The sequence below is a fragment of the Chiloscyllium plagiosum genome, chromosome 1 (genome assembly GCF_004010195.1).
Source record: "Chiloscyllium plagiosum isolate BGI_BamShark_2017 chromosome 1, ASM401019v2, whole genome shotgun sequence".
NCBI classification, from domain to species: Eukaryota; Metazoa; Chordata; class Chondrichthyes; order Orectolobiformes; family Hemiscylliidae; genus Chiloscyllium; species Chiloscyllium plagiosum.
In genome coordinates this window covers 134,172,845-134,197,226 of record NC_057710.1, presented here as the reverse complement: position 1 = coordinate 134,197,226, position 24,382 = coordinate 134,172,845, and the positions used below count along the sequence as shown (strand labels likewise).

General features: G+C 41.2%; 1 protein-coding gene across 5 annotated transcripts in view; it reads left to right on the top strand.

Annotated features, from left to right (window-relative positions):
• Nucleotides 1–24,382, top strand: part of alpk1 (alpha-kinase 1) — a 148,489-nt gene that overhangs the window by 54,199 nt on the left and 69,908 nt on the right. For 4 of the 5 annotated variants that reach the window (XR_006312768.1, XM_043697589.1, XM_043697569.1 and 1 more), the window contains exons 2-3: nucleotides 4,957–5,119; nucleotides 11,165–11,319. Coding sequence is in view for 4 of the 5 variants with exons in the window: in XM_043697589.1 (XP_043553524.1) it covers nucleotides 5,005–5,119; nucleotides 11,165–11,319 (270 nt within the window). In the remaining variant the exon portion in view is untranslated. Of the gene's footprint in view, nucleotides 1–91; nucleotides 343–4,956; nucleotides 5,120–11,164; nucleotides 11,320–24,382 lie in introns of those variants that run through there. The other variant, XM_043697597.1, reaches the window with a different exon arrangement.

Genomic DNA, 24,382 nt, shown 5'->3' with positions numbered 1-24,382 from the left:
GGGGGCAGATGGAAGCAATGCTTCACCTTGACCTGGGATGTATTCAGAGCTGTTCCGGCAAGTGTTAGCACATCCGGTCCTCACATTAACACTTGCTTGATCAGCGTCCCAGTCATCAGGTGTCAGTGCTATTGACAGCATGTTTGGCTGCCATAGCAGACGTTTATGGTAGTTTCAGGAAACTACTTAAGCAGCTGGAAGTGTTTTTCTTCAGAGATTAACAGATAGCTAGTCACTGACCCTGAACATCTCTTTACCAGCTAATTTAACCATCATGTTTACCTGGACATCAGTGTTTCAACTGAAGAGAAAGAGATACTCAAGAGGGCTCTTCTATGTGTGGTTAAGTATCGATTTGAATCATAATAAAATGTTTTTTGAGAATTTACTATAAATTGTGTACAGAGACTATATTTTTCACTGCTTTTCTGCAATTTCCTGTATTCGTTTATTCATTCTAATGTTGTCATTTTGCAAGTTACATAGGAAGAGCGGGAGGGATAACTTTGTAAATAAATATTACCTCGCACCAAGCAGCCAAGTCAAGAATCTCAATAGGCTCAAGAGAATATCATTGTTTTGGCCCTTACAAACTCGGTTGAAAGCAGTTCCAAATCTTTTTGGATCACTCGCCAACTATCTTTTACACAAGCCTCTGGTTGAGCTGCTCTTCACTTGTTGTTTTTGTTTGAAAAATGTTCTACCCATTGCACTTGATTGCCTCCCACCTGGGATCCCCGTTTGCATATGTACACAACCTCCTGCCTGTTTCAGGCAAGCATGAAGTGTATTTATTTATAGATCCACTTGAAGACTGTTGTCCCTGCTGATCCAGATAGAAATCTCTCTGATATTCTATTGTCTCCAGGCCGCTTCTCAGACAAAGAAAATGGGCTAGTGTCAGTCAAAACTCAAACTCACAATCTAGACTGACGTTATGGTTCAATGCTGACAGAGTTGAACATGGTCCAAGGTTCTGTGGTGAAAATGTGTTGCTGGAAAAGCGCAGCAGGTCAGGCAGCATCCAGGGAACAGGAGAATCGAATAAGCCCTTCTTTCTTCCCGAAACGTCGATTCTCCTGTTCCCTGGATGCTGCCTGACCTGCTGCGCTTTTCCAGCAACACATTTTCAGCTCTGATCTCCAGCATCTGCAGACCTCACTTTCTCCCCAAGGTTCTTTGGTGGCCTGTTCAGATGAATGTAGGAGGTGCCACACCAACATACAAAGAAAACCCATGGAGAGCACCCAGTGTGTTGGAAAACTGTCTTTTTTCGATCAGCAGCAGCGAAGATTGATGGTATGGTCATTCCTTGATTAAAAAGGCCATTGCTACCATGGTTGCCAAATATAGACAATAACTACATGACAAAAGTAATTAGCTTTAGTTTTACTCATCCCCACCCTGGTGTCAGGTAGATGTCAGTAGGTAGCAGAGGAAAATTAAAATAGGGTGAAAGGCCCCTGCTTCTCCAGATCTATTGATATTTAATCAGTTACAGGATGGGTGTTGGGCAACCTTTGCCCAATTGAGGCCTTTTGAATGACCAAATAATGGTCATTGAAGAACTTTCTTCCATGCATTACAGTTGCCTACAGCCAGCAAGTATAAAGCTTGATGATCACATACCTTCCAGTCTGGTCTTCAGCAACACTAATCCTCAGGGACTGATTGCAGCCTCAGTGTGGGCCAATGTTTCCAGTTCCTCTGCTGGAACTGGAGAGCTCTTGACTATTTAATTGGCTGGAGGGAATATATCCTCTCTCGAGAAGGCATAAGCCACAACCTTGGGCAGTCACCTGCCTGAACCACACAAAATTATGTCGTGGCTGGTGAGGCGGGCTGACATTGCAGCCAGTGTGCAGAACCACCGCTCCCGCATAGAATTCAGCTCATCAGATGTGAGGCATCTCTCAAGCCACAAAGCGTTACATAAGTGGAAGTTCGCTCTTTCCATCAATGTAAATGAATTGACCTGTGTTAACCTTTCATATACTAATACTGCCAGCAGAATTCCAAGCTTTAAGATTAGTGTAATTATATTGAGATAATGTCTTGTGGCAGTGCTAGGACTACTAAACAAGAGTGTAGTTAGAAACATGGTATACGTTCCTTGTGCATTCTATATATGGTGAATTTAGAATGATATCTGGAATGACCACTTTATTACATGTTGTGCCTTAATGATTTATGTTAAGATGCTGAAGAGAAATCCAAAATAGTAAGTCTTTGTTTTAACATAGCCATCCTGTGCACATTTGACCCTTGGGACCAGTATATTCCTTTTTCTTAGCCATTGCTGCTATTGGCTATGTGGCTGAGATGGAACAGACCCCATTAGTGACACAAAAGGAGATACCAATACTGGGTATTCGTTCCTGTTGCAGCCCAGCAAAGTATGCTGGGAAAATTTTCCCTGATGACTCACTCCACCCAGAGTTTGAAGTCTGTTGGTCCGCTAACAGTTGTCTTCTCTGCAGCATGGTAAAGTATTGGCCAATTTAAATCAAATTTTATAGTAGTTTTACTTCCACTTGTCTTTCCCAAATTAAGGAGCCACCTCAGATACCACAGCAAATCTATCAGACCTTGAGTTGCTTCACTCTTGGTTGCCTTTAGTTACATTATAAAGTAACCATGGTCCTGTTCTCCCGTTAGAGAAGGACAATTGATAGTAATCTAACCTGAAGGACAGCACGGCTCAGGCAAGGGGAAGGACTGAAGATGATCCTTCATGGTAACCTCATCCAATGCAGGGATTGAACCCACCATCCAGCCAACTGAGCTACCTGACCTCATAGTAATCTTATATTCATAGAATCCCTACCATGTGGAAACAGGCCCTTCGATCCAACAAGCCCACAGAGTAAACCAACCAGACCCATTCCTCTAGCCTGTGTTTACTACTAACTAATACACCTAACCTACACATCCCTGAACACTGTGGCCAATTTAGCATGACCAATTCACCTAACCTGCGCATCTTTTGGATTGTGGGAGGAAATCATGCAGACACGGGGAGAATGTGGAGTCCACACATGGAGTCACCCGAGGCTGGAATTGGACCCGGGTTCCTGGTGCTGTGAGGCAACAGTGCTAACCACTAAGCCACCTGATTCCTGAAGAAGGGCTAATGCCCGAAACGTCGATTCTCCTGTTCCCTAGATGCTGCCTGACCTGCTGCGCTTTTCCAGCAACACATTTCCATCTCTGATCTCCAGCATCTGCAGACCTCACTTTCTCCACTAAGCCACCATGCCACCACGGCAGAACAGGACCATAATATAACTATTGGCAACCAAGAGTGAAGCAGCTCAAGGTCTGGTAGATTTGCTGTGGTATCTGAGATGGCTCCTTAATTTGGAAAAGACAAGTGGAAGTAAAACTGCAATAAAATTTGGCTTAAATTGGCCAATACTTTACCATGCTGCAGAGAAGACAATTGTTAGTGGACCAACAAACTTTCAAACTCTGGGCGGAGTGAGTCATCAGGGGAAACTTTCCCAGCCTACTTTGCTGGGGCTGCAACAGGACCAATATACCCAGTGTTGGTATCTTCTATGTGTCACTAATGGAGTCTGCTCCATCTCAGCTACATATTGCCCATAGGAATTCACAGTGCAGGTCCGACTGGGGCGATCTGAGTTAACTGTACCTGCTAGAGGTTGGAATTGATGCTGTATTCATTTTTCCACACTCTGGATCATAGCAACCCTGATTTTCTCACTATACCTGTCAGGTAAGTAGTGGGATCATTTGGCTGAAGCTGGGGCAGGCAGTGCTAATATCAAGTGGTAGTTTGTTTTGTTTGCCCTCTGCCTCCTTTGACCATAAAACTGAAGCAACAGTTGCTGTTAGCTGAAATTTACTGGTTAAAACCCAGGCAGCGATTTGCACTTGCCAAGGGAGAAATAGAGTTAACCTTTCACGTCCAAGATGACTGTTCTTCCGAACTTCTGAGTTAAGACCATAAGATGGAAGCGCATAAGTAGGCCATTCAGCCCATCAAATTTGCTCCACTATTCAATGAGACTGCAGTTGATCTTATAATTCTCAACTCCACTTTCTTGTCATTTCCCCATAATCATTGATTACAGATTAAAAATCTATCTCAGCCTTGGATATACTTAATAAATCAACCGCATCAGCCCTCTGCAATAACTGGATTCGAAACGTTAACTCCGTTTTTCTGTCTCTGCAGAGGCTGCCAGACCTACTGAATTTCACCATTTTCAAAACGCAAATCCACCGTAGCTTGCCTTTATTTGAGAGTTCCTTCATTTTCTGATTTCAGTTCAGATTTCCAGCATTCACTGTTGCTTCACTTTTCTTTGCTTTTGTCCCTACAGTCCCAGCACGATGGGCCGAAGAGCCTCGTTGTCACTCTCTGGCTCTGTGCCTCTTCCTCGCATCCTGCGGCAGTTACTGAAGAAGATGCGCAGATTTTGACAATCCAGCCGCGGCTGAGATGTTGAAAGCACACAGTAGGTGTTGCTGCTGGTGGAATGCGGGAATCTGCCCCATTGTGTAAAATGGAGCAGATTTCAGAGCATCAGCAGCTGAGACAGACAACATGAAGTCCTGCGTCTTGGGCCCACATAAGCACTCCTGTTTTGATGGATGTGTGCTGTGGCCTGGGGAGTCAATCAGTGAATGCATCTAAAAAGAAAGAAGTGGTGTGGGTGCTGGGAAGTGGGTGCAATGTGTCTGTATGTGTGTGTGAGAAAAGAGTGTTGCAGCTGCTGATGTCCCAGCACCAAACCTAGTCATAAACTCTGAAGCTGTGGATAATGTCCGCGGAGGCTGCCCGTGTATTTTGATGGAACTCCAGCATTATCTTGCCCTGCTTGAGTCTTGCAGATAATTGATGACAGTTTGAGTTAATCATTTCTCCCCTTTGTTCACCAGGTAGTTCGCCTGAAGGATCTTTTATTTGGCTTTTGTGTCTTCCCATAGGTAATTGATCATTCCACACCCAGGGAAGTTCAATTCATAGTCGAGCGAATGGTCATGAATAACCAAGAGGTGGTTGCACTCCTCCAGGACTGCAAGCGGGTCCTAACTGCACCCCCATCAGAACCGTCAGAACAGGACATGACAGAGTACCGGCAGTGCGAAGGTGAGAGCTATTGAGCAGCCGAGCAAAGGGATAGCGGCAGTGTCTGCGAGACCCACCAGCACGGTCCACGCTGCCGAGAGACACGATGCCCTGTCGCTTTGGCTTCGTTTTTCTTTTGGCAGGCGAGTGTCGAGAAATAACTGGATTTACAGCACATGAATAGGATTTAGCCTTGAGTCGGGAAGGAAGCACACTTTGTCACAGTGAATTGCTGTCAGTTCTCATTTTAAGCTCCAATAAACACAAGGGGTGAATAGTTGCTGTGATAGAACAGTAGGCAAACCCCTGCTGCACATAACTTGTCACTATGTGCTGGTAAATCCTGGTCTTAAAGGACATTACCTTTTTTTCAGACTGGTGTCCCTGTCTATATGTGCAAGTATGTATGTCATAGTTGTGGAACACTGGACATTTCATATTTATAACCCCCAGGCCTCTCTTAGAGTTCAATATATTTGTACAAACTTTACCAACCTAAAGGAAACAAGAATCATTGCAGATCACTTGAGCCCCACTGCTTGTTAAAATGAGTTTGTGGACAGTGTTTTGAGAACACTATTGACTGAACCACAAACACTTCTGCTTTGACACAATGGTACCACAAGTACTAGCAAACAATCTGCCATACACATTCATCAACACTTTCTCACATACCTTAGCCATTGGACCCAGGCTGGTGGTGATGCTGCTAGAATTAAGGCTCTGTGAAATACTACATTTACGAGCAGTCTTGAAGAGCATCCTGTAACATTTTTGGCAGCGTTTTAATTTGCCAAATACCACAGCTAGTACCTTACAGCCTTTGCTCCCTCTCCGTTTTATTCCTTTCAAAATATAAGGGAGATCAGGATTTGAATAATGTTTATTTCCGGACTACTGTTCACAGAAATGTCTCCTAATTTCTATCCACCTGCTGAATGAAGCATATCCAAAGTAAGAGCTCAGGTGTGAAAGGTGAATTCATCATGAATCAGTCATTCGAATGCGTTTGAAATATAAGCCCATACGACTAATTCAAGGCAGCAGTTACCTACGACTTGTTTCAACTCCATTCTAAGCAGCTCTTACTGCATCAGTAATGCTAACCATGTAAGGTAACATGCATATTCTTTGGTAAATCATGCACACTTTACATCACTGGCACTCAAGAAGAAATCTGAGCTTAACTCGCTTAAAAGATATCGAAACAAAGTGTGAAAAAACATAAATAATCACAGGATCCTCATGATTAAATTGGGTAAATTTAACATGTGGTGCTACGCTGAACCATGAGCAGTTCAATCCTAATTTCCTCACTTCCCATTAGGCTCATTAACAAGGAGGATTAGAATGCTTCTTATGATGTGATGGCTTCAATATAGCAACTGAGATGACATGCACAAATACTGGTTTACCAATAGTTATACAGTTCCAAATAATAATCCCCACTGGATATGCAGGTTTATGACAGTAACTGGAGGAATTTGCATGAGGGCAGTTAAAGCAACTTATAATATTGATCATTAAACTTTTTTTTCCCTGAAACTCGTGGTGTCGCCACACATAAACCAGCCCAGATGTTGGCAAGTGTACTGTTACACTCCCAAGTTTCAGGGTGAAAAATTGTTCAAAATTATAGGGATAAACAATATAATTTAATACTTCTCCAAATGTATGGCACAACAACGTTATAGTCTTGTTATGACCAGATCTCAGATGAGACCCAGATTTGCTCACCACAGGCCCTGGGTGAGTTCCTCAAGTTATTACAGTTGCAGGCAGGATACATCAAGTTCTCTGAGGATGGGTGAACTGGCTCCCGATCTTTATTCATCCACCCCGTCAGATGGTCACAACAAGGTTAATTTACAAAGGGTCGCTTCCATTCTGGATACCTTCCTCCCAGACCAATTGAATTTATGATTTAAAAGGAACCAATTTAACAATACTTTCTTAAGTTAACAAAAGAGTAAGTTTATTAGTTACTAAATGTAAGAAAAAATAATAATCCAGCACACATAAGCACACATTACAAATAAAAACAAGAGTCTGAGAAAAGAGAAAAGTTACAATACATATGATCAGTTTCTTTGGGTCTTTCATGAAGATAAGATCATGAAACATTGATTGGTTAACATATATTTCAAATTTGTTGGCTTTGCAGGTTATTTATCTTGTTTCCTTTTGACAATGGTTGATTAGCCATATTCAGGAGGAAGACAGTCCTTCTTTTGTCATATTTCCTTTTAACTGGCTTGCTGGCCAGCTCATCTGTAGCACCCATAGGAATTGAATCTTTTATTTGCAATGCAGGGGTGACTAGTGGGTGTAACTTTGACTGTGATTGCACTAGCACTCAAACTCAGACTAGTACACACAGAGTACCTCAGCACACAGGCACGCAACAGTCCCTCACCTTGCTAACATCTCTTTCACACAGACACAAAGAACTCCTGTTCTTTTGCATTCATGAAAGAGGAAGACACAATACCTGTGTCGTTCCCAGACTTCCATCTTTTTTCTCATCATGTTCACAAATTATAGTCTAGTTTGTAGGGCACTTCTCCTCTTTGTAGTCATAGAGTCATACAGTTGTATAGAACAGAAACAGACCCTTTGGTCCAACCCGTCCATGCCGACCAGATATCCCAACCCAATCTAGTCCCACTTGCCAGCACCTGGCCCATATCCCTCTAAACCCTTCCTATTCATATACCCATCCAGATGCCTTTTAAATGTTGCAATTGTACCAGCCTCCACCACTTCCTCTGGCAGCTCATTCCATACACATACCACCCTCTGCGTGAAAAAGTTGCCCCTTAGGTCCCTTTTATATCTTTCCCCTCTCACCCTAAACCTATGCCCTCTAGTTCTGGACTCACCCATCCCAGGGAAGAGACCCTGTCTATTCACCCTATCCATGCCCCTCATGATTTTATAAACCTCTGTAAGGTCACCCCTCAGCCTCCGACACTCCAGGGAAAACAGCCCCAGCCTATTCAATATCTTGCTATAGCTCAAATCCTCCAAACCCGGCAACATTCTTGTAAATTTTTTCTGAACTCTTTCAAGTTTCACATCATCTTTCTGATAGGAAGAGGACCAGAATTGCATGCAATACTCGAACAGTGAGCTAACCAATGTCCTGTACAGCCACAACATGACCTCCCAGCTCTTGTACTCAATACTCTGACCAATAAAGGAAAGCATACCAAATGCCTTCTTCACTATCCTATCTACCTGCGACTCCACTTTCAAGGAGCTACGAACCTGCACTCTAAGGTTTCTTTGTTCAGCAACACTCCCTAGGACCTTACCATTAAGTGTGTCCTTTCCTTTGAAGGTTCCTTGACGACTCATCAGGTCTGACATTCCAGGGTGTCTTCTCCCTAGAGAGATACTAAACTTACATGCACAGTCATTTTTGGGATGTATGTTTTTTTGTTATAAAAAAGTAAATAAAAGGTCACGATGTGTACAAGTGATCCAGAGTCATGATCCATCATCTTGATATTATGAACAGCATCGCATTTATGGACCACATTTTAATTTTGCGCAAAACATTTAAGCAATTTATGCAGGTATGATGCAGCTTGAGTTGATCCTTTACCATGCAGCTAACACAACATTTAAAAGTAGAATGTGCATCATTGGGCAAAATGATTTAAGTAAAGAATTGTTGGTAATGCAAATACAGAATTCCGCATACTCAGCTAGTCTAGCAAGACGACTAGCTGAAATGCTCAATATTCCTGACATTGATATTAATCTCACTGTGACCCAATGTGCAGGCATTTAATCACAGCATACAAATAGAATACTGTTTCATTTAATGAAGAACTGCCTGAAACATGGAAATCCTATTGCCCTTTAAACTGAGCTCCTTGAGCTTTCACCACTGGCAAGACTTTGCTTCACCCTGTAGCTTGTATTCTCAGGAGGTTCTAATCAATTTTGTTCCAGTCAAGGTTATGTAAGAATCCCCAGTAATCACAAATGTCATGAGTCTTCAGTACTCAGTTAAAATAAAAGAAGGATAAGGATCTCTGGAAGTTTCTCCTCAGGCCATTGTGGTGCTTCAACAAGCTCCAGTAGAAAGCAAAAGTACTGCAGTAATGTACAAAATGTGTCTCCAGGTTTGTTAAGTTCTGTTTTCATCAAATTTTCCGAAGAATGGCCTGTGATGTTTCTACCAATTTGGACATTTCATGTATCAATGAATAATTTCACCTGAATAGCGGCAAACTATGGCATCAATACAGAACAAGTGCTAGGTGTGAAATTTGTGACCAGAAAGAGAGAAAACAAGAGAGTGAAATTTCAAACTTCAATAAAGGACATTGCAGGCTCTTTTCCTGATTTTTCCATCCACTGGTTTTATGAATCAAAGATCTGGGCAATACATCCGTGATTTCCCAGAATATGTAAAATTTCCCTTCTGAGTTAGATTAGATTAGATTCCCTACTGTATGGGGACAGGCCCTTTGGCCCAACCAGTCCACACCAACTGATTTACTTTTGCCTTGAAGAATGATGTACATCTAAAGAGAGTAGATTTCAAAATTAAAATGAATTATTGATGCTCTCATAAATACACAGAAAATTCCTTACTTCACACCGAGCAATCAGAATCAGCCCAACCATGTAAATCAATTGCTATCTATAAAGATGTTTCTATATAATGTGATTTCTGCTCCAGTCAGGAGGCAGTGCAACTCTTTCTTATAGGCCTTCAGAGAGTCAGTAGGCATGTACTAACTACTGCCTGCAGCAATATGTTCCTAAGACACATTATCCTAGGTGAAATTTGCCCAATATCCAATTCTTACATAATTTAAATTCATGCACTCTGCTCCTCCCAAAATTGAAAAAAAAATCCTATTGACATCCAAACCAGAATTCCATTACACACTCGCTCAGAGTAATATTAATGTCTACTGTGATCTGAAAAACATGAAGCAATGACTCAAATTAACATCTGACAAAAAATTAAAATGATCCCTTCTGTGTGAAAAAGAAGTTTCTAATATTGAACATTAAATTGCCTTTTGCATTTGTGTGTGCAATAATTTGTTCTAGATTTACCCTTTAGTATCCACCATTTACTATCATCCATACTATGTGGTCCCCTCTCAGTGCTTTCTTTCAAAGGCTGAAAAGCCCAGTTTCCCTTGCACTCCTCTTAACTCAGTTCTCTGACAGAAGGGATCAGTCTTGTGGCTTTTTTTTCCACCGCCTCCTTGTGTTCATGTTTTAAAATCTATAGAAGTCATTCAGCACTCAAAGTTTGAGAAAAGAAAGAAAGAAGCTTAGCTTGGCATCAGCCAGAATTTAGCTTTGTTAATCCAGCCTTATTCATTAGCACAAGGGGTTGATGCATAAACCAAAGCAGTAATGAGTAGGTAGGTGAACATTATTGATGAGCACTGCATTAGTGGATTAACTTAGGCACAAGGTTAAAAAAAAAGACGTGTTCAAACACTGATTCATATGTTTTAACAAATAGGGTATACTTGCTGAATTCTGGCTGGCATCCAAATCAAATTGTCCAAAATTTTCTCTGAAATTCTGCTGGAGTAGTCCTGATCTCCAACTATAACTCCAACATGAGACGGAGAAAACCACCAGTGAATTTCGAGGACAAATATTCCTTTATTGTAAATTCATCAGTTACACAGAGTTCACAAATAGGCCCTGGCTAATTCTGTTTAAAACAAATCCCAGGCACTTTGCTACAGTGAGCATTACTAAGTGTTTTGATGATCATTTTGTCTCATTCCATTCCTGCTATGGTTCTTCATGCATAGAGTGTCATTGAAAGGATTTACTTCCTTTAAAAACGTTTTTTAAGAGCTGATTGAGTTTGTTTACCTGCAGGGCATGGTATAGTAAAGCACCCAGTGACAGACAAATCACCATTATGATTCTTTTGTAAGGACTGAGCAGCTTGTAGTTACTCTCAAGTGGATGTGCTTTCACAACTTCAGATGCCATATCTTTAGCATTTGCAATTGAGGTGTCTTTTATTTCTTTGAGATTTCCTTACATGAACTTTGACCTTCCTAGCTTCACTCTCTGCTGATCTGAGGACCTTGCTGGAACAGGCAAAGGAAATGAAGTGGCCCTTTGTGCCAGAGAGGTGGCAATACAAACAAGAAGTATGCCCAGAAGACAAAACAAACCTGAAAGATATCATCAGCGAGAAGCTGCCAGATTTGCTGGTATGAATAATGCACCTGTTGCACACAAAAAAGCATTTCCTTTCAAAAAAAAGAAATTATAATTGAAAACAAAATATTTTCTCATTTAATTCATACATCATCATCATATGTATTTAAGTACTTTCAAGAGCTTATCTTACAGCGTCTTTCTAGCCTTGCAAATTTATGTTCGTTCTTTCACATTAAGCATGAAGCTAAACAAATGCTGTTCACCAAAACTAATGAGTAAAAGTGACCTCTCTCACATGAACGGAGATGAGCCAATATTCCAAACATTTTGAAAGCCACAGACGTGGGGATCATTATAAAAGAGGGGTCGTCTCTTCCCTCCCCCATTTTTTTAAACAAACAAAGCCAAAACAACCCATTCTGTCTCAGGAATTCAACTAAAAAGTTTTCATACATTAGTTCCACAAAGGGTGTTCAACATTTTTCTCAGAATCTCTAAGCTAAAACAGACATCCCCCCCCCAAAAAAACTTCATTTTTTTCTCTGTCACAAAGCCTTGGATAAATATTTTCCCTTTATTTTCACATGAACTTTTAAGTCCAAGAACAATTTGCTAATGAACACTTGGAGAAATCTTTTTAAAAGTCGTACTGTGTCTTGTGCATTTTTGTTTTTTGCGGGGGGAGGTGATTGTCTATAAAAGTAGTAAAGCTGTTTTTGTTCCTCCAAGACAGGAATTTATAGCTCTGCCTGACCTTCGTTATCCCACACAAAAGCTTTATAACTTTAGAGAGTTTGCCTGCATCAGAAGGCTTTCTCACAGAAGAAACACCTGCAGTAAACTCCCCAAGAAACCTGTGTATATGAGAGATTAATGCAGCAGTAATAGCGACCCCATGTTTCTTGTATTATGCCTTCTCCCCAGGTAGACGGCTCTTTTCTGAGATGATACCAATTATTTATTGCTGAAACATCTGTTGATAACCGCAGCTGCCACAGCCAAACAAAGCAAATCATGGGGTCACAAACTATTCAGGCCCAAAATCCAACCTCATGCCAGTTCGAACCATTCACTAATACTTGAGCCCATAGGTTAATGTCTCTTCTTGAAATGTTTCATCATGCTGCTTAAAAAATACTTTGTAAACACCACAGCCTTTGCAATCGGCTTTGAACTATTATTTAATCGCTGCTGGTAATTTATATTCCAGTGCCATTGTGTACTTCTGAAAGAGAAAGAGGTGAACAAAAAAAGAATTTCCAAACTGCAAACAGTGCAGAGAGAGTGCCACTTTGACCTGTGATATTATTTACATTTAGGGATGCCAATTGTTTTACACTGAGTGCTTGCTTTGGTTGTGTGGACATTCTGTGGTCCTCATTTCAAGGAAGAAGCATGACTATAGAATCAGAAAATATGCTGCAGTGTTTAAACAATTATTTGAGGTGAAAGTGCTTTAATTATAGTGTTTGTTTTGATTAAACCACGCAGTATTGTACAAAGTTTTCCACGAATGCAGGATATTGCACGCAGATTTTTCTTTTTAACATTTTAACCCTCTCTTAGTTGGGAGCCTTTCATAACTATTTTCATGGCATTTGTAATTTACATTTTTCATTATGGCTGTAAAAGTAACTGTTTTTTGAACCATTTCCCCACAATTTGGTGTGATCAAATTTTTTGACACACATGAATTTGTATTAAACATCCTTCAATATCACTTCATTATCATGCTTCCATCAACAATAGAGAAGGAACATGAAGGCATAACAGACTCTGAAAGTGATCAACATTCAACAGTTGTATTCTGTAGAAAATGCTGAAAATTTTTATTTTATCAGACCAATATGTGAAAAAACAAGCATTCAGTTTGTGGACAACTGACTACCCCTCTGACACAAGCCTGGAGAGATACCCTTCAGCTGGCTGCTGAGAAAACCTTCCATTTTACCTAGATTTTCCAGGACCAGTGTAATCTTGCATTATACAAAGATAACTTTAGAGTGATGGTTTTGTTCATGTCTTTTCAAAAATGTAAGGTTTCTGTATGAATTGACCTGAGACAACCTTAGCCCAATTGCCCAATTTTTCGTACCAAAGGTTGAATTTCCACGATAAATCTCTGGGTCATCCTCCAACAAGAGAAGTGGGAAATAGTCTACTTTTCTATGATCTCCACAATCTCTCAGCCAAGCTTCCAGCAGGTAATCAGGAGAGCCTCTTGGGAATTAAAGTGTGTTCCTCACCGCCTGACAGTCTGATGTACAGAGCCTTTAAAAATGATCAGTGTGCAAAGGAGAACCATTGACAGTAAGAAGGTTTTTGATTGTGCGATGTTAAGATTCTTGAAGCACTGAATTATTTAATTCACTTTTTAAAGGGGATCTTTGGTTTCCTGCCACATCATGGGCATTGGTCTTTGTGCCACCAGAGTTGGAAGGCACATTAATCAATAATATTGCAAAGCTGGCCAACTGCTGCAAGACGTGTTGTGTACAACCAAACAGCAGTAAGACAATCCTTAGCATATTCCACCTGCACAATGACGGCATTAAGAGAGAACTGCACATCATCCCAAATGGCTGAAGTTTGATCTCTGCACTTCTTAGATAAATATCATTCTCTCTGAACCCTTATAAACAGCATGTTATCAAGAGTGTTAAAAAAAGATTAAAACCTGTATAAGCTCCTGAGTAAACTGGCTAATACTTAATCGGGATAACAGGCCAATGACTTTCACTCTTGCCATCATCTACTCAACTTAGAATATTGCATCTCAGAAAGGTAACAAAATCTGTCCATACCAACTTGATCATTGTGAAATGAAAATCAATGCATATCATCAGAGGCAATCCTCAACAAACTTACCTCCCCAATCCTGAGCAACATTGATGCCCCCCTTCCACCCCTGAAACAAGGTAACTGCAACAGGTGAAATACTGGGGAAGGTCTACTCCAATCCAAGCCCACCTTATTCAATGACTTCCTCAACACATCAGCACTGTGCGATCGCTCACTCCAACCTTTTTGATTGAAGCCACCAAATTGAGGAGTAACAACTAGAGGCTTGTGGCTAAAGAAAACATTCACCAGAAATTAATTTCTCATTGTAGATGTCACTTTCCGTTCACTCAGATTTGATCTCCCATGGCAACAGTGAACACTTTTAAACTGTTTCTGAATGGTCTAAGGTCTCTATGCAGCCTCAAAACATTGATGAGATTGCTAAGACCATCCAGGCTGAAACTACAGTGCCACCCAAACAATGGCCCAGATCTTCGAATCTCTGAATCATCAGAGACCAGGGAGATGAAGCAAGATGCTCATGAATCATAGAGACATACAGCACAGAAACAGACCCTTTGATCCAACCCGTCCAGGCTAACCAGATATCCCAATCTAATCTAGTCCCACTTGCCAGCACCTGGCCCATATCCCTCTGGGCTGGAAGAAGACAGAGGGTAGTAGTTGATGGCAAAGTTTCGAATCTCTGAATCATCAGAGACCAGGGAGATGAAGCAAGATGCTCATGAATCATAGAGACATACAGCACAGAAACAGACCCTTTGATACAACCCGTCTCAATCTAATCTAGTCCCACTTGCCAGCACCTGGCCCATATCCCTCTAAACCCTTCCTATTCATATACCCATCCAGATGCCTTTTAAATGTTGCAATTGTACCAGCTTCCACCACTTCCTCTGGCAGCTCATTCCATACATGTACCACCCTCTGCCTGAAAACGTTGCCCCTTAGGTCTCTTTAATATCTTTCCCCTCTCACCTGAAACCTATGTCCTCTAGTTCTGGACTCTCCCAACCCAGAGAAAAGACCTTGTCTATTTACCCTATCCATGCCCTTCATGAATGGTGCTGGGTCCATTACTTTTTGTTATTTATATAAATGATTTGGATATGAACATAGGAGGTATAGTTAGTAAATTTGCAGATGACACCACAATTGGAGGTGTAGTGGACAGCAAAGAAAGTTACCTCAGATTATAACAGGATCTGAGTAGTGGCATTTGGAGTTTAATTTACATAAACGCGAGGTGTTGCATTTTAGGAAAGCAATAAGGTCACCCCTCTATAAGGTTACCTCTTAGCCCACGCTTCAGGGAAAACAGCCCCAGCTTATTCAATCTCTTTCTATTGATCATATCCTCCAACCCTGGCAACATCCTTGTAAGTCTTTTCTGAACTCTTTCAAGTTTCACAACATCCTTATTAGATTAGATTGGATTACTTACAGTGTGGAAACAGGCCCTTCGGCCCAACAAGTCCACACCGACCCGCCGAAGCGCAACCCACCCAGATCCATTCCCCTACATTTACCCCTTCACCTAACACTATGGACAATTTAGAAAGGCCAATTCACCTAACCTGCACACTTTTGGGTTGTGGGAGGAAACCGGAGCAAACCCATGCAGACACGGGGAGAATGTGCAAACTCCACACAGTCAGTCGCCTGAGGCGGGAATTGAACCCGGGTCTCTGGCGCTGTGAAGCAGCAGTGCTAACCACTGCGCCACCCATATGATAGGAAGGAAACCAGAATTGCACACAATATTTCATAAGTAGCCTAACCAATGCCCTGTACAGCTGCAACATGACCTCCCAACTCTTATACTCAATACTCAGACCAATAAAGGAAAGCATACCAAATGCCTTCTTCACTATCCTATCTACCTGAGAGTCCACTTTCAAGGAGCTATGAGCCTGCATTCCAAAGTCTCTTTGTTCAGCAACTCTTCTTAGGACCTTACCATTAAGTGTATAAGCTCTGCTAAGATTTGCTTTCCTAAAATGCAACACCTTGCATTTATCTAAATTAAACTCCAAATGCCACTACCCAGCTGATTGGTTCATCTGATCAAGATCCTGTTATAATCTGAGGTAACCTTCTTCGCTGTCTACTACACTTCCAATTTTGGTGTCATCTGCAAACTTACTAACTATATATCCTATGTTCACATCCAAATCATTTATATAAATGACAAAAAGTAGTGGACCCAACACTAATCCTTGTGGCACTCCACTGATCACAGGCCTCCAGTCTGAAAAGCAACCGTCCACTACCACCCTCTGTCTTCTATCTTTGAGCCGATTCTGAATCGAAATAGCTAGTTCTCCCTGTATTCCATATGATCTCCCAGTTCCCCATGAGGAACCTTGTTGAACGCCTTACTGAAGTCCATATAGATCACGTCCAACACTCTGCTCTCATCAATCCTCTCTGTTCCTTCTTCAAAAAACTCAATCAAGTTTGTGAGACATGATTTCCCATGCACAAAGCCATGTTGACTCTCCCTAAAGTCCTTGCCTTTCCAAATACATGTAAATCCTGTCCCTCAGGATTCCCTCCAACTGCTTGCCCACCACCAAAGTCAGGCTCCTGGTCTATAGTTCACTGGCCTGTCTTTACCATCTTTCTTAAATAGTGCTACCACATTAGCCAACGTCCAGTCTTCTAGCACCTCACCTGTGACTATCAATGATACAAATATCTCAACAAGTGGCCCAGCAATGACTTCCCTTGCTCATCTGAAATCCCAATGCACTGACCTCCATTGGAAATGCCTAGGAAGTTTGTACTTCTGATGAGCAATTTGCCAACTCCCGTGGACCATCCACAAAACCCTCTGATTCTGAGTTACTGTGGGAGACTTTGGTTACTTACCTGGATAATTACTCAGGAAATGCTGGACAGATTAAACTCAGACTAGCTGGTAGGTGACTGTAGAACTGGCCCCTCAATCACTCATGTTAATCCATCCCCCAAATCTTCCTACACCCACCATGACCAACCACTACCATTCAACCTGACTCCCTGCCCTCCCAACTAACCCCCAACCCTACTCAAATACACCCCTGATTATGCAACACCGCCTAGCCCAACGAAACCTGGGAACCGCCTACCACCTGAATTACATCCATCTTTCATCACAATCGTAATGGCTGTAGACCAGACTACCACTTCCAACCTACCCCAACTGCCCCCTGTTCTTCCTGTGCTCTCACTTGATAAACCTACCCTCTTGTCACCCTTCCTTCCTACCACCCTTCCTAACTACCACTTTACTGATTTGCTACACTACCCACCCATTCTACCCACTTACTACACCCACCTACCATATAAAGCATTCACCCTTAAATCCACTCACCATTTACTGGCATCCATGCTGTACCTTCAAAAAAAACCTTACAGTGGCTATTGCCATAAAAGTCTTCTCCTTGCATTACAATGAGAGAATTAACTCTTCCAGGGACACTATGCTTTTCCTTTCTGGAGAATCAGAGCTCAGAAAACCAGGCAGCAAATGTGAAGCAAGTGACAATTTGACAATGCACTTGATGCCAGATCATTCCTGTGGCTACATTGTCCAGGAATTTGCTGGAAACATCGATTCTCCTGCTGCTCGGATGATGCCTGACCTGCTGTGCTTTTCCAGCACCCCACTCTCAACTCTAATCTCTAGCATCTGCAGTCCTCACTTTCGCCTATATGATTGTCCAGGAATGTCCACTGTCTAAGCTTTAGGAATTCTATCCAGCCACTAGCAAGTTATTGCTTGGTTGTGTGAGTATGCACAAGTTAAATAATTAAATACTAAGAAGTTGCTCATCTTTGATTAGGAATTACAGTAACAAATTGAGCAGAAGGCCTCTCCTCAATTCCTCCCAAACCTGTTACATGGATGAGTGTGGCAGGTGCATACAAACGTTACCACTCTAAGGTTACATAGCATCTAACTGTTGAAATATAGCACTGTTCCTCATTGTTGCTGAGTCAGTATCAGGGGACTGTGGAATTGTCTTCACCACTTGGACAAGAGTAGTTCAAAAATGCACATCATTGCCTTCTGAAGGGCAGTTATAGATGAGCAATGAATATTGGCCTTGCCAATGAATCCCAGAACTCAAGAATTCATTAAAGAAGTAAAGGATGAAAAGAGCATTTTCCTAAATTAATCCTAAATTACTTTTCCTGTTCCTTTTAATATCGGAATGTGTTCCATTCTGCAGCATGTTGCCCTTCTCCTAATGAACACAAATATATATTTGTGTATTTAATTTTATAATGTCAGAATCACTTTATTCTTATGTTTGTGTATCTATTAAGTATTTCTATAGGTATTTCCTCACTCGTTAAATCAAGGGATGCATTGTGGCGATTTGGTGAAAATCTCTTGCTTTTCAGGGGAACTACTGGAAATATAAATGACTTCCCATTGAGTACACGAATGAAGGCATCTCATGATGTGATACTGAACTACACTCACGTGAACTGTTCTAAGTTTAATCCCTGAACTAGAATGATTCAGTTGATCTCAGCTGGGATAGAATAAAATCATTCAGTGTCTCTGTGTTTGCCTGATATCCAGCGAACCTAGCTGGCTATAGAATGAGGAGCAAATTAAAGTTGTCTTCCTGTTGTTAAATGGATCTCTAACACATGCTAGCCAAATTCTGGCATTAAAGATATTCAGTTGAACGATATCTCAGTGAGCAATTAACGCATGTGGAGCTAACTACATTGACCCTGAAACTCAATCGGTGATGTTCCTGTTGGTGGGACTAAGCTTGTGCCCAATATTGCCTCCCAACACTGATCCCTAATGTAGTTTGGAGGTCATTAGAAGGAGAATTACCTTGGCACCCAAATTGCATCATGACTAGTAAACTGTGGTCAGCCTCTGCCATAAGGAGAGGTAGCTGCTTCACAGAAAAGGCTTAAAAGTAACATTTTAATTTCACTTTCATTGGGCAGGGGAGATGTAGGGTTTTAATCAACCACAAGATCGGAACCTGTGGGGCCATACAGTCCCTTTATTCTCAGTATCTTTGAAGATTTCACTGGCCTCCCAGTTTCTTTTAGGTGGAAAATGATTAGATAAGAGTAATGAGAATATATGAATTCTTTGAATAATATTTTACATTGGCATTTTGGAACTGAAATGATAAATCAATTTAAGATGTAAAGTAAATTTTTGGAAGCTCACCTACTTTGAATAATAAGAATAGAATGAAAGCTTCATATTTCTTAACAATAGGTTTTAGTCCTGGCCTTTCATCAAAACACTTTAATGTAGAAATGTTTCTAGGTCTCTATGAATGATTTAAAAAGTGCTAGTTTATTGCCGTACTGCGTTAGAACAGTAGTAGGGCAAAATGCTCCTTATGCATATATAGATTAATAAAGCATGCTTTTTAAAATTCTACAGTATGAGGCATTTGACTTAGTCATAGAGTCATGGAAATAGACCCAACTCATCCATGCTGACTAGGTTTCCTAAACTTAACTAGTCCCATTTGAATGAGTTAGGCCCATATCCCCCTAAACTTTTTCTATCCATATACCTGTCTAAATGTCTTTTAATTTTGCCATTGTACCTGCCTCTACCACTTCTTTTGGCAGTTTGTTCCATATATGCACCACTGTCCGTGTAAAAAATGCGTCCCTCAGGTCCCTTTAAACTTTCCCCCTCTTGCCTTACCCTCTAGTTCTGGACTCCCTTACCGTGGAGTAAAAAAACCTTAACCAATCATATTATCCAGGACCCCTCATGATTTTATAAACCCATATAAGGTCAACCCTCAGCTTCCAATGCTCCAAGGAAAAAACTCTCAGCCTATCCTGTATCTCGTTGTAACTCAAGTCTTCCAATCTCGGTAACATTCTTGTAAATATTTTTTGCACCTTTCCAGTTTAATAACATCCCTATAGCAGGATGACCAGAATTGTACACAGTATTCCAAATTTGTCATGTACAGCTGTAACATGTTATCCCAACTCCTGTAATCAATGCCTTCTTCATCAATCTGTCTACCTGTAACGCCACTTTCAAGGAAATATGTACATGCACTTCTAGGTCTCTCTATTTGACAACACTCCCAGGGCCCTATCATTAACTGTATAAGTTCTGACCTGGGTTGTCTTACCAAAATACAACAAGGACACTTTTGTTTAAACATTGTATACTAAATTAAGGACAAGAGTTAAGTTCATTTGGACAGCAGTAATCTGCCACATCAGCTGCAGGTGCAGGAGTAAAATAAGGGAAAACAACCCCACAATTTTGCTTTTAAATGAATTATTGAATATCAAATTAAGGGCCAGCATGAATCCAAAATTAAATCAAGTATTAGTTGATGCCAATCTTGTTCCAAATGGGAGAGAGTTATAGTATAGTTATTGCTGTAATAGCTGAGAATGAGAAAACGCCACTTGAGAATGCATATTTGAGGTTAGTGGGGACTGTTTTAGAACAATCAAAGCACGGGAACTAAACTGTAAACAAGAATAGGACAGATTTTCCTGTTTTTTTTAAAGAATCCATACAGTATGCGGAAGCAGGCCATTCAGCCTACACCAGTCCTGCAAAGAGCATTCCCATCCAGACCACCTCACTACCCTATAACCCTGTATTTAGCATGGCCAATCCACCTGTACATCTTTGGACTGTGGAGAAAACCAGAGCATACCCATGCAGACATGGGGAGAATGTGCACACTGCACAAAGACATTCACCTGAGGAGGGAATCAAACTCAGGTCACTGTGAGGCAGCAGTGCAAACCATTGAGCCATTGTGTTATGTTATTCTTTACCTCAGTTGCAGACAGCACTCAGTTCGGTCCTTTAGGGAAATAAAATTGCTTCCTTACCTAGTTCGGCCTACAGGAAACACCAGACCCACAGCAGGGTGGTTGACTATTAATTGCCCTCAGAAATGGCCATCAATCCATTCAGGGCAATTATGGATGGCCAATTAATTAAGGGCAATTAGGGATGGGCAATAAATATTGGTGTTGATGGTGATACCCAACTTCCAGGAAAGATTAAAGAAGGTAGTACCACTGTTCCTGATCAAGGGCTTATGCCCGAAACATCGATTCTCCTGCTGCTGGGATGCTGCCTGACCTGCTGTGCTTTTCCAGCACCACACTCTCGACTCAGTACCACTGTTCAATCCCTGGTTGCTGGAATTTGTTGACCCAGGTCATTGTAATATGTATTGGATAGCCTCAGCAATCCACATTGAGCGGCACGGTGGCACAGTGCCAGAGACCCGGGTTCAATTCCCGCCTCAGGTGACTCTCTGTGTGGAGTTTGCACATTCTCCCTGTGTCTGCGTGGGTTTCCTCCGAGTGCTCCGGTTTCCTCCCACAGTCCAAAAATGTGCAGGTTAGGTGAATTGGCCAAGTTAAATTAGGTGAAAGGGTAAATGTAGGGAAATGGGTCTGGGTGGGTTGCGGGTCAGTGTGGACTTGTTGGGCTGAAGGGCCTGTTTCCACACTGTAAGTAATCTAATCTGGCAAGATGAGTGACCTTTTTTCCATCATATTGGACAATATAACATTCCTGTGCTATGTCAAAAGGGTAGGTGCCTGATCAGTGTTGCCTGGGAGTAAAGGCCCAGAAAAAAAGTCCTACTATTGCAGAAAGTAATACATTTAAAGTCATAACCTGACAAACTCAGCAATCCTCTCATATGTATATAAATACATAAATATTGGGTGAAGGGCAGGAGTACAGGAATGGGTTAAATCATACTTCAGAAACCACAGATGAGTCCACAAGTGTTGCATTGTAAAAGATGAAATTAAGAAGGGAGTAGAAAGCAAAGGAAATATGCCCATTCCATGAGTAAAGACATTAATGAAACAGATTAAATGATAGTGGTTTATTAATTCCTCTGGAGCAAGATTCCGCACTTGCCTTCCTCTTGTTCCTGACTTCTGCTCCCTTTGGGAACTAATCAGAGTTTTACGAATTTAAAGTTCTCCTTAAAGCTAAGGTCTCATTTCTTCTTCAAAATTTTGAGGACGCTGTGTTTGAAATGGTAATGCTTCCAGAGAAGTGTTTCATTAATTTATTCCTGTCTTTATGATTCCACAATAGTACAAACAATATCAACTTTCTCCAGTTTTTCACAATGCTGTTGAAGTGCTCATTTCACTCCACAGAGACACAAACAGATGTAAACTTTTGCAAACACTTTAGAAAGTAATTCAGTAAGTTTGTCTTCAGTGCAGCAATGAATAGTTGACGGGAAAAATGTCTAATTAGTGTAAGTGCAAATAATAGAGCCACTTGGATTTTTTCACCCTCTTTGAGGGCTACTTTCCCTTCAGATTCAAAGCCCCTTTTGTTGGCAGAGTCACTTGCATTCAATCTTTTGTTCAGGGACTGATAATAAATGGAAGAAGACTAAGAGAATGGAAGAAACCCACTTGCATTTGAAGCTACAGCTTTTACAAGTTTCTTAATATTTAGCAATGTTTTCCGTGCATTGTCACTGTCAAATACAACTGGAGCTATGTCTGATGACTCTATGAAGCATAGAGTTTGCACAGACAATTATTTTTGAAAAATATAGATTTTATCTGTCAACCAGTTGAAAATTTTAAATATAAGTTAAATGAATTGTCAAGTTGTAATGGAGTTTTGGTTTCCCTGCTGTAATATTCATTGCTATGAAAAGGGAGACATGTTGCTAAATCTCTTAATTTTGCACTTATCAGCACTAACACAAGAAAGCAAATATTAAATGATCACAATTTATTGTGCAAGAGAAAAAGGTGTTAATTGATTGAAAGTTGACTCTGATTGATTGAGACATTGCTATGGAGAAAGCAAGAGGGAGATAAGCTCCCTAATTTCCTATGATTAATCTGTGCTTGTTGCACTGGTCGCAGACAGCATGCAAATCTTGTGATATTTACTTATTACCATGATTGTAGAGTGTAGCCTGCGATGCTGAAGGACTACATTCTTAACTAAGGCTTAAAACTGAAATAGCTCCGCTTGACATTAGCCAGCACTACTGAAAGGAAGGTGCTTTGTCGCTGCAGTAGGTGCTGAAAGTGGCTGGAGAAAGGTACCTACACAGGAAACACAGTGAAAAATGATGCACATGACAGGAAGCATGCTCCAGGACCTTCTAATGCAGCACAGGAGGCTTTGGTGCACATTACAGAAAGAGGGAGAGGGATTCTTTGTTAACAGGGGTCTAGGTGGCCTCTTGGTAGACAATGTGCAGGTGGTGACAGAAAATATCCATGGATGTGGTGGTTCTGTGTTTGCTAACACAAATTTACATACTCAGCCTAGGAATGGAAACTAGACATAGGACTGAATCGTCCCCTACTTTGGCCAAGTATCACTCAGTTTCATAGGGGGCCGATCTTTCTCAATCTGTAGCAATCATCTGCTGCTTCCACCATTAATTACCCATCACATTCCAGGGGCTGTTCATGTTATATCATATGCTTACAGAGATACAAGTATTTCTACTGCTGGGACCTTCTGGTGATAATGCCATGGATGCCATATTTAAACCCAAGCTGTACATCACTTCAAACAGCGCAAGCCACAAACTACCACTCCAAATAAGTTGCATTTGGAAGGAGGTAGCCAAGAAAGGGAACATGCCACCCCATTTTGCCAACAGGAACCTGGAGGTCCTAGTGGATGGGGTGTTGGAGAGGAGGACCATCCTCTTTCCTCAGCATTGCCAACTGAGACCATGACACCAGACACTGCCAGCATGGATGGAGATAGCCATCAGAGTCAATGCAGTTGCTATAAAAAATACACAGCAGTACTGTAAGATCATTGATCTCCTGCACCCTGCAAAGGTAACTGATATATTGTCAGGCATAACAAGTCAGACAGGATTTAATTATTACCCACTTTCAAGGGATCTGAGTTAGGTGAATATGTCATTCACTGAATGTGAAGTTTTATTGCCACAAGGGCAAGAAGGCCTTGTAAATGTGCAAAAGCAGAAGTAATTTCTTTCTTAATACTTCACTTTTTCTTGTGCAAGAGAAGTAACCATTATCAGCTGTTTGAAAGCTTCACAACACCTGCTGCTCCTGCATTCAAGAATGGCGATATTGTCTGTTCTGATAGGCACTAGGGAATGATTAGAACTCATTCAGAATTTCTAGTTGCAAGGTGCTATGTAAGGTTAGTTTCTGAAGCTTCGTTACTGATCATGTAACCGAGAGCTACCTATTGTGCTCTGCCATGACCATTATCAGGCTGAGAGGCATCCTGACACAAATCTTTTTCAACTACCCACCAACCTTCAGTGTCTATGATTC